Genomic DNA, 11533 nt, shown 5'->3' on the forward strand with positions numbered 1-11533 from the left:
AGCTCTGATTTCGGGAAGGAAACCATTGTCCACCTACTCAGTCAAAAGAGGAAGAATTTGGGGTCCAGTGACGGGGAATGGTTTGTCCAAGTCTCCACAGCTAGCTTGCGACAAAGTTAGAAATAGCATCTAACGCATGCGTTTTTTTCATTACGCCACACTAAGCTTGACATTTTCTTTTGGATTTCCTGCTTTCCCTCCTTATTAATAGTAAAATAAATACCAGCCTGGATGTAGACATTTGGTTATGATTCCACATGGTAGCTGAGCTTCTCAAAAGTTTTTATGAAGCACAACCCTTAGAACTCCGAATATGTCATTGACTGGAGCAAGTTTCCCAGACCTGACTGCCTCAAAATCTACCAGGAAAATATATTTGGAAAATATATATTTTTGAGGCTGGTAGATTACGATTTTTGGTAGCTTAGCGGTGGGGCCTGAGTATTTTGTATTTTTTAACAAGCTTTTCTTTTAATTGCTTTTCTTTTTATTTTTTGAGAGACAGGGAGAGAGAGCATGAGAGGGGAGGGGCAGAAGGAGAAGGAGAGAGAGAATCTCAGGCAGGCTCCCCGCTCAGCATAGAGTCCAGCACAAAGCTCGATCCCATAACCCTGGGATCATGGGTGAGCAGAAATCAAGAGTTGGACGCTTAACTGTCTGAGCCACCCAGGCTCCCCTTTTAACAAGCTTTTTAAATGATTATGATGAGCAGACAGATTTAGAAACCAGTGAGTAAATACAACTGCAAGAGATTTGCACACTGACCTCTATTGGCCATTATGTTCTATTACTTTTAAAGTCCAACTAATCAGTGCATTGCTCTAACATTTTTGACTTATGTAACTTTTCCAAAATTTTTAAGTTAAAAAAATTTTTTTTAATCAGAAATTTCTTTAGAAGTATTTATTTATTGGGGTGCCCGGGTGGCTCAGTCAGTTGAGCATTCTACTTCAGCTCGGGTCATGATCTCACGGTTCGTGGGTTCGAACCCTGCGTCAGGCTCTGTGCTGACAGCTCAGAGCCTGGAGCCTGCTTCGGATTCTGTGTCTCCCTCTCTGTCTGCCCCTTCCCTGCTCATACTCTGTGTCTCTCTCTCTCTCTCTCAAAAAATAAACAAACATTTACAAAAAAATTTTTTTAAGTATTTATTTATTTTGAGAGAGAAAGAGAGCAGGGGAGGGGCAGAAGGGGGAGGGAGAGGGAGAGAGAATTCTAAGCAGACTCCACACTCAGCACAGAACCCGACTTGGGGCTTATTCCCATGACTGTGACATCACGACCTGAGCTAAAATCAAGAGCGAGCTGCTCAACCAACTGAGCCCCCTAGATGCCCCCCTAAAATTTTAAATTTAATGGGAGGAAGGGATAGGGAAGATAATTTCCTGATGTATTTGTATGAACTTATCCTTGACTCATCTAATACTACAAAATACAGTAAATAATGACTTACGTTTCTATATAAGTGACTTATTGTCCATGAATGAAAAATTAACTGCAACGTAAGTTGACTGGAATTTAGGAGAAAGAGGGAGAGAGAGAATCCTGAGCCAGCTCCACACTGTCAGTGCATAGCCCGATGTGGGGCTTGATCCCACGAACCGTGAAATCAAGAGTCAGAAACTTAACTGACTGAGCCACCCAGGCGCCCCAAGATTTCACTCTGTTTTAATGAAGATTTTTATCACATGTCCCCAAAATAAGCTAAGCATCACTAACCCTTCAGAATAATGCTTGTCCATACTTCTGTTTTCTGGTTGACTCACAAATGTTGGCATTTCCTTTCCTAACACTCACATGAAGTAGGTGGGTAAGAATTAGTCATCTCCTTCGAGAGTAGGAAGGAGGGTACCGTACTAGGCCGAGGACGGATTTTGACTCAGTAAATTTTTATTGAGCAACTAGCTGCAGGCAGGATTGCTCAGGAGAGTAAGTGCCTTGGCCCTGCCATTAATTTGCTGAGTGATGTTGTACCCATCTGCTCACACTGAACCTCAGCCACCTCATCGTTACATGAGGGGCATAGATTAGACAGAGACAGGCAGGCAGGCAGACAGTAGTTCTGCCTTTCCGTTATGATTATTGATCTGTACTACGAACAGCTCTTTCAAGGAAACGAAACTTTTCCTGTTTGTGCTGGAACTTACATAGCCATGAATGTTCTAGGACATCACCCTAGCCATCACATTTGTCTTTCCCTTAAAACCTTCTATGGGGGCGCCTGGGTGGCTCAGTTGGTTAAGCGTCCAACTTTGGCTCAGGTCATGATCTCGCGGTTCATGGGATTGAGCCCCGCGTGGGACTCCATGCTGACAGCTCAGACCCTGCTTGGAATTCTCTCTCTCCCTCTCCCTCTGCTGCCTGAGGGCATGCTCTCTCTCTCAAAATAAACATTAAATAATGTTTTCTAATGTTATTGGCAACATAAAATTGTCACGTAAAAAAATTTTTTTTAATATTTATTTATTTTTGAGAGAGAGAGAATGCAAGCAGGTGAGGGGCAGAGAGAGAGGGGGACTCAGAATTTGAAGCAGGCTCCAGGCTGCAAGCTGTCAGCACAGAGCCCGACACGGGGCTCGAACTCATGAACTGTGAGATCATGACCTGAGCCGAGGTCTGAGACTCAACCAACTGAGCCATACAAGCGCCCCTAAAATTTTCATTTTTAAAAAACCTCTGTTTCTTTTATTACTAGTAAATATAACCTTCCCTTACCTCCTTTCCCCTCCTCTCTTTTTTGGCCATTTGTCTCTTCAGCTTTCAGGGCTCATCTTTCAGATTTGAGTTAAGCCCTTCGCCACATTTTTTACCAAGCATTTTTTTCAGTTGCTCATTAGCGTATACCAAATATTTTGGAGCAATTTCAGTGTTTAAACTATGTAAAGACTAAGGAAGGTAAATACCAAAGCATATAACTGGATCAGTGTGAAGCTGTTCAAACAAATCCTGAAATTGAACCATTTCTTTCTAAAGGGGGGGATTTTAGTAAATTGGAACGTAAAAAAATGTTTTTTTAATGTTTATTTTTCAGAGAGGGAGGGAGGGAGGGAAGGAGGGGGGAGGGGCAGAGAGAGAGGGAGACACAGAATCTAAGGCAGGCTCCAGTCCTTGAGCCATCAGCACAGATCCCGACACAGGGCTGAAACTCAGGAACCGCGAGATCATGACCTGAGCCAAAGTCGGACGCTCAACTGACTGAGCCACCCAGGCACCCCAAGAACTTTTTCATTTCACCAAGAGTCACTGTGAGTGTGAAAATATGTTTGAGGAAGTGCTTAGATCAGTTAAGCTACTGGTTTTTAAGACCTAATACAGGCCATGTTCTGTGGAGTCGTTTACCTAATGAATTATGAGGGTAGCCAGAGACTGAGGTAACGTCATGAGGCACAGCATGTCAGTTGCCCTTGGAAGTACTCTGTTCACAGACCATTCTGTCAAGTGACTGATTACTAGACTAGGACGACCTTAGGCCTCTCGTCGTGTAGAATATTTTATGTTATATTTAAAAGATTAAGTGAGCTTTAGTTGTTCATAGGTCTTTAAAACATAAATAGAGGATAGTTCAAAGACACGGTCATATGTATTATAGACTTATAAAAGGGATTATCCTAGAAGTCTCCATAGTCCAGAAAAGTCACTTAACATCATTTCCTTAACTGCCTGCACTAAATCTAATCTTATTTTCCCCATTTGAATCCTGAATAGACATGATATGGGGTAGTAAAAGAGGTGAAAGTGTAAAAGGAAAATTCTGTTGAGTCTTCAAATAAAATGACTATATTGAGGCGTAGAGGGGTAATTTGAGTGCAGAGATCCGTGGAACTGTTCCTTTTGTGTAGTTACCATCGATTTTATTTTTTCTTAATAAATCTGGTTCATTGGCAGCAGCCCTGGAACTCATTATGTTTACTCTATACTCCTCAGCTATTATTTCCTTCACATTTTTTTTTATTGTTTTTTATAGGAAGAAGAAAATCTGTGAGCTGTACGCCAAAGTGCTAGGATCCCAAGAAGCTTTACACGTAAGAAACCCTCAGCTCTAATCCCTAGAAGGTTCTGCTCTGTTTGCTCTAAGTGGTAAAGCAAAGCCGATTCCGGTTTCCCGACAGTCTTATGAAGAGAGTCTTATAAAGGGATATACACTTACTGGAGGATTAACTTCCATCACAAAAAAGCCAGTAACGGCTGCCGGCAGGTGCATGCAATTTCTTTTGCAGTAGTTCTTGGGCTGTTTCAGTGCTCACTGGAAAACTGGCAGCCAGTTGCAGTCAGAACCTGGAGCTGGGTGAGATCAGTTCCCAGGATGGAGGTCCTGCCCCCCCACCAGCCAGCCGAGTGCTGAATCTAGACTCTCTCAGGTCAAAGTCATCCTCATTGATTTTTCCATCTGGAGACTCCATTCACAGCTCACTTAGGGATTCTATCTGAGGATCCTATTAGATCGCTGGAGGCTTTTTCAGGGGATTATCTCTGAACTGTTCGATAATAAACTTGCGGACCGTGTCAGGGAAAAACTCAGACAACGTTCTCTCGTGTCTCTTGGAAACCAGTTTTCATCTTCAGTGGTCCCCATTTAGACAGGATTCCCATCATTTGCTTTTCCAGCTCGGAGAAATGGTTCCGAAGAAAGCCTTTCGTAGACATTGTGCTTATCTTCTGCCTTCTCCCTTCCACCCTTTTCTTTCAGCCCTGGTGGATGGCAAGTAAGGTCTGTTATTCAGAGAATCCAGAGATTTCCAGAACCCGACCCCTGATGGGGTTTCCTGCAGACTTATTCTAAAGACTTCAGAGTCTGCGTGGCGATGCCCTCTCTGCCAGATAATGGACTACTCTGTGGCTCCCCTCGCCAAGAGGTTGAGAAAACCAAAATATACATGTTCTGTCACTTGGTACCTCACAGAAGGCCATTTGCTTGGTACCGTCATGTTTCCCCTTAAACGAAATCGCGACGCAGGGCCACCTTTTTTTAAACATAAACCTGTTGTTAAAGTAAGATACAGGAGAGACTTCGTTGTTGACAAGTTGCATTTCAGCTTTGTCTTCCCTTTGGAATTTTCTCCCCACTGAACTGCAGCCCGTGCACTATGAAGAGAAGAACTGGTGCGAGGAGCAATACTCTGGGGGCTGTTACACCGCCTACTTCCCCCCTGGGATCATGACTCAATATGGAAGGTACTACGTGGCCACTATACCGATTAATATAAGACATGCACAGGGGGCTCCTGGGGGGCTCAGCCGGTTAAGCGTCGACTCTTGGTTTCAGCTCAGGTCTTGATCTTACGAACCGTGAGATCTGAGCTGAGCTCTTTGCTGACAGCGTGGAACCTGCTTGGGATTCTCTCTCTCTCTCTCTCTCTCTCTCTCTCTCTCTCTTCCTCTTCCTCTCTCTGTACCTCCCGTGCTTGCTTGCTCTCTCTCTCTCAAAATAAATTTAAAAAAAAGAAAGACACATCCCCCAAATATATATATATATATATGTAAAAGACATACACCAAACTTAAACTCATAAGCAAAACTTGATGGAAAGTTAGAAATAGTAGTCAGCACTTTGATTTGGAATCCGGTAGCTAGTGTGTATATTTCTGGACATCTATAGGAAAATAGGGATGTCGGTACATAGAACAATAGCTGTCAGAACATTGAATGAGAGCAGAGCACGGGTGAGGATTTCAGGTGTCAGTGCTCCATGTAGGAACTCTTCGAGCCGCACTGTCCTCTAAGGGGCCTTCTTCTTTTTCTTTTCTTTTTTTCTTTACCTGTGTATTTATTTTTGAGAGAGAGACAGAGTGTGTGCGGAGGAGGGACAGAGAGGAAGACACAGAATCCGAAGCAGGCTCCGGGCTCTGAGCTGTCAGCACAGAGTCTGATGCGGGGCTCGGACTCACAAACCGCGAGATCATGACCTGAGCCAAAGTCGGACGCTTAACCGGCTGAGCCACCCAGGCACCCCTCCAAGGGGCCTTCTTGAGCTCAGTCAGACGTTTAGTTTCACACGACTACCCTAGGCTTCTGGGTAGCCTTCTACGCAGAAGGACGTTAGCAAAACACGTCTTGCTGCAGCCATTCGTCTTGACGGGGAGGCGTCCCCACTGCACAGCGGGGGTGATCTCTCACAGTGTCAGGGGAGTCCACCTTAGCTTAGAAGCCCCCTGCCCCATAGGAGCCATTGTCTTTTGTAACAGCCTCATACGCATAGTGTCCATCCAGGGTTCCTGCAAGAGATATGCCCTGCTACAAGAGGCCCCACACTCAGGGAAGCCCAAAGTGACAGCCTCCTACTGGGTATTTGCAATTCATGACAAGTCTTCCCGCCCCAGATGCTATCACCAGTGTGTGTAGGGGGTGGGGGGGAGGCATTTTTGCATAAGCAGTGTCGCCTGGTAACGTCCCTGGCATTATACCTTCAGCGGGTTCCCAGAGGAACGGAGCTCGGAGCTCGAAAGTTAACTCAAGGTCACATGTGTCCACAGAGAAACAAGGACTTGTTAACCCTTTCCTTACATGAGATTTCTTTGTCTTTTATTTATTTTTATTTATTTTATTTGATCTTTTTAAGTTTGTTTGAGAGAGAGAATGAGCAGGGGAGGGGCAGACAGAGAGGGGAACAGAGGATCTGAAGTGGGTTCCATGCTGACGGCCCCAAGCCCGATGTGGGGTTCGAATCCACTAACTGCAAAATCGTGACCTGAGCCGAGGTCGGATGCTCAGCGTACGGAGCCACCCAGGCTCCCCTTTGCCAAGACCTCTTTGTGAGAGAAGGCCCAGTTCCCTGTCTTCAGCCAGGCGCCAGATAAATTCACAGAAGCTAACTGTACAGAGCTGGTTATTTTGAGACAGACATAGAATCCCTCGGGTCCCTCCTTTGCTAGAAAACCAGTGATCTCCTTGTCTTCCCACTGGCCACTGCGGTTCCTCCTGACACCCTGGGAGTGCCTGCACGGCTGGGGTCTGCTGCCGGATGCCCTCTTGTGAAGAACGCACCCCTTTGGAAGAAACGGTGTAGGGACCAGAATGGACCACAAACAGGGAAACCCACAGCCAGGAAATCCGATTGCGGATTTCACGTGTCTTCTTGTGTTCTGATCCTGGTTGGCTAGGAAAAGGCCAACGTCCCCTTTAGCGACCGATGATCTGGCAGCCTGATTCTCCCTGGCTTGAAAGTTCAGCCCCTTGGGCGCAGGCCCAGACAATAGGGGTGTGGGGGCAGCCTTTCACCTTCGGTTGGGCCGCATGGGAGTCTTTGAACGGCTGGAGTTGCCCTGTCTTGGGTGGGATAAATAAATGAGGGCAGTGATGGGCCTTCCCAAGTAACTGTGCGCGACCTCTCTGTTCCCTGGAAGGGTGATCCGCCAGCCGGTCGGCAGGATTTACTTTGCGGGCACTGAGACTGCCACACACTGGAGCGGTTACATGGAAGGGGCAGTAGAGGCTGGAGAGAGAGCTGCTAGAGAGGTAAGGGAGACAGCCGTGTCACTCGCCCTGCGGAGCGCGGTGGCGGTTTTGGCATCTGGCCTTTCTTTCTGGATCTTGACTCTGGTACGTTTGTGCATCCACTTCTCGGCCGCTCACGCCACTCATGGGGCTCATCTGTGGCTACCCCCAACCTTAAATCGGTCGGACCTACAGAATGTCACTTCATAATACCGTGGCCACTTTCTTGCAGGTCTTGAATGCTCTCGGGAAGGTGGCGAAGAAGGACATCAAGGTTCAAGAACCTGAATCAAAGGTGAGTCTAGCAGCTTCACCTCCACTGACAAGTAATTGCGTAAAAAACTGTGCCGCTCTAGGACACACGTATGCATCGACTTGGCGGATACGTTCCGCCCGTCCTTGTCCATGCGAGCGAGAGCTGTCTGCTAATGATCTCTGCTCATTCGTGCAGGACGTTCCAGCTGTAGAGATCACCCGCACCTTTTGGGAGAGAAACCTTCCCTCAGTGTCAGGACTGCTGAAGATCATCGGATTTACCACCTCAGTAACTGCCGCGTGCATTGTGGTGTACAAATTCAGGCTCCTGTCCCGGTCATGAGGTTCTTCTGCCTGTGTCCTTCTGCTTCTCTTCCCCAGCAGCATCAAAAGCAAATTGTTGGCAAAGGCTGTGTCGTTGGACTGTTGTTAATATGCACCGGATTTAACCCCTCGGTGTAGTCTCATTCGGTGTCAGAGTAAAAACAACCCAAAAAACCACCTCGTAATTTCAATAAGATCAAACTTCATTGTATGATTTGCCTGTGTAGACTGATTTGTTCTGATTGGGAGAGTAAAGCCATGTGATCGATTTCTTAATTTCAAGACATCAAATTGAATTGCTGATCAGAAACCATTACCATGTCGGGTTTTTTCTCCTCGTTAATACAAAATGCTTGATGATTGCACAAATGAAGCATTTCACTTTCTCCCTGGAGCGGTTGCGTAGGCACAAGCCCAGCCTGTGATTGTCCTTTTCAGTCCTTAGGAAATGGTGAAGCCCAGAGGCTCATAGCTTCCTGGGGGTGCTGAGGCTCCCCCTTTGGATGAGGGGTAGTAAATGGAAGCCGTACAGATAGACCATTAGTGGGGGACATCTTGTGGGCAGTGCCTCAGGGATCTCCTGACCGCTTCTAATTCCTGTGAAGTTTCTAGACATCCGATCTAATGTTCAGTTGACTTGCTGTGACTTTTGTGTAGCTCCCCAGGGGATCACAGTAGACCTAGTGGCAGGACTGTCTCCCGCGAGGACAGTCCTTATGAGCTCTGCAAGAGACCAGCTGCATTCGGTATCTTCTCTTCCTCCTAGAAGATGGCTAAACATCACTTCACTCATCATTCGTGATAATATTCATGCCGATTTCAAGACAGTATTGTCCTTTTTGCAGGTAGACCCTGGCTGTCTGAAGACCCCTAGTGGCATATATTTTTTTTTCTTTTGTCCTAGGACCGTAGTAGAATTAGGCGGGTCTGTTAACTTAAATGACACAGTTACCTTTGAGTAAATACTGGCATGCTAATCTCTCTCAAGTAGGAACTGAAATACACCTGATAAATTTCCAATTGTTATTTGTTGAGACTACCAAATACAGAAAGGAAATTGGGACTTTCTAGCATACCCTCACTGGCTTTAGTTATTAAGTTCATGACAGACATGACATTGACTGATTTTAATACGAAGAGTGACTTCTCTATTTTAGGAGTAATGTGGGCCCAGAATGGTGCCCACCTCTTTCTGGCCTTTCCCATTTTAAAACCTCAGTTGTTGTTCTGTTTTGTTTTCAAAGCCCCTTCCAGAGGGTTTCAGCCTTAAAACACTACTTTTTTAGATATAAGCATCCAGAAGAAAAACCAGCACCGATGTGATCAAATAAAGCAGTTGACAAGATTCAGTGAACTTGGGTACACAGGTGGATATGCACTTAACCCCCACGTCACTGATGAATGAGGCATTTTAGAGGAAGTTTCTAGATACTTGAAGTGTACTCTTTAAAGTACCAAAAAGTTTACATAAAATTTTTGATGGGCATACTTCCACACATTATTCAACAAACAAGATTCAAATTCATCTTTTTTTAATTAGGTCAATCGTTAAGTGCCTCAATTATTTTATACTTTCATAAGAGAGAATGATACCATTGTGTTTACCCCTCTGCTGAATGTCACATGATTGGTTTATAGCTGCTAAGTCTACTACTGCTCCTTCTATCTTCTCCCATATTCAGGATTTTATTTCATACCCTTATTATCCTAATACCTCTTGACCTCATCTCCTATCTCCTATTGAATGGGAATTAAAGATTGCAGAGAAAAATCAACCCAAGTTTATTGCATAATTAACCTTATAAATTTGCAAGTCACTGGACCCTGATAACGAGGGCTTAAGGTATTCCAGTTTTGCCTGTCCTAAGAGCAAAGAGCAGGATTTTTCTGCCACTCTTTACTTTGTAATTGAAAAGCGTTTTAGCTAACGTAGGAGTTTGGGTAACGCCTTGGATGTGCTCCAGTCCGGAAGGAGTTGCCGCATACTATATCAAACCGCTTAGAGAAATCACATCCCTGATCTATTTCAGTTGTTTCTGTTCACTTACTGATTAACGTGGTTCTGACACACCTTTTGGGAAATGCTGATTTAAACCTCTTAACTGGCAACAGTTTTAACTGGGAGGAGGTTGTTAGCATAGCTAAGTCTTTAATGTAGAAAGACTCCTGAGTCTGTGATGTACCCTCTTCTCAAACTCTTTAGAAAACCCATTTCTTTCTCCTGATGAGAACCAGCCCTGTTAAACTGCAGCTTGAGCTTAAAAATGAATGCTGGTCCAGGTGTACCTAGGTAGGAAATCAGAGCTGAGGACACCCGCCATTTTGTTTGTCCACTGCCAAGATCCCATAGGTAGGTCTTTCTTCCAACCCTGAGAAATGAAAGGCAGTTTAAGCAGCTCATAGGGCCTGGCGTTAGCTTCCCGGTTCTGAAGGCTGAGTAGGCCTCACTCCATAGTAAGGCCGAGAAGTAGACGTAAAAAGCGCACCTTTTTGTCCCGGATGTTGAAGAACGACTTAAACCACACTGAAGGAAAACTACCGAAGGATTGTGAACTATGTTTACTTGGATTGTGAACTTGGTGCCTCGTGTTCTGTCTGAAATGTGCCCCAGCGCTACATGTGCGAGTACACGTATGTGTGTGTTTTGCCACTGAAATACGACTTTGCCTGTGTGGTACTGTTTTGTTTGTTAATAAAGTGCACTCCCATCCCTGATTCAGACCTGGCTCCTCTTTTCCGTCAGTGCTCCCCAGGTTAACTGGCTTCATAGAGCAGGAGGTCACCAGCAGGCCTCGTCCATGGATAGTGGGCTCAAAAGGCCACTTTGTATGGACTCCCAAATGCTCAGACTTCCACGTGACTCTTCTGTCGTACCGAGGGTTCCGGGGAGCTGATTAAATGCTAGGACATTGTGTTCCTGACGGGGCCACAATCAGTGTGGAGTCTGATGGAAGCTTTCTCAGCTTAGGATACCTTGAGCAAATCACCGTGGTTTTCTGCTTCAGTCTCCTTCTGGAAAAGGGTGGGCTGTACTTGATGGCTTCTAAAGATTCTTTTTCAGTATTATGTGATGTACACATCAGCACTCTGCCTATTTTTTTTTTTTTTTTGAATTTTGCATCCTTTAAAAAAAAACTATTATTTAAATTCAAGTTAGTTAACATACAGGGTAGTCTTGGCTTCAGGAGTAGAACCCAGTGATTCATCTCTCACATATGACACCCAGTGTTCATCCCGAACAGCGCCCTCCTTGGTGCCCATCACCCATTTAACCCATCCCCCCACCTTTCCAGGGACCCTCAGTTTGTTTTCTGTATGTAAGAGTCTCTTATGGTTTGCCTCCCTCTCTGTTTTTATCTTATTTTTCCTTCCCTTCCCCTGTGTTCATCTGTTGGGTTTCTTAAATTCCACATATGAGTGACATCATATGATATTTGTCTTTTCTCTGACTGCCTTATTTCGCTTAGCACTCTATTTTTGTAAGGGCAAGTCACTTAGCCTTTCTGTGTCTTTTTTATCTTTTTTT

General features: G+C 45.1%; 1 protein-coding gene across 2 annotated transcripts in view; it reads left to right on the forward strand.

Annotated features, from left to right (window-relative positions):
- The window catches only part of MAOA (monoamine oxidase A), a 71781-nt gene extending 61059 nt beyond the window's left edge, over positions 1-10722 (forward strand). For both annotated transcript variants that reach the window (XM_043571046.1, XM_043571047.1), the window contains exons 11-15: positions 3962-4019; positions 5072-5169; positions 7338-7449; positions 7661-7723; positions 7880-10722. In XM_043571046.1, the coding sequence (XP_043426981.1) occupies positions 3962-4019; positions 5072-5169; positions 7338-7449; positions 7661-7723; positions 7880-8026 (478 nt within the window). In that variant the 3' untranslated portion in view covers positions 8027-10722. The remainder of the gene's footprint in view (positions 1-3961; positions 4020-5071; positions 5170-7337; positions 7450-7660; positions 7724-7879) is intronic.
- Positions 10723-11533: the final 811 nt, after the last annotated feature.

The sequence above is a fragment of the Prionailurus bengalensis genome, chromosome X (assembly GCF_016509475.1).
Source record: "Prionailurus bengalensis isolate Pbe53 chromosome X, Fcat_Pben_1.1_paternal_pri, whole genome shotgun sequence".
NCBI lineage: Eukaryota > Metazoa > Chordata > Mammalia > Carnivora > Felidae > Prionailurus > Prionailurus bengalensis.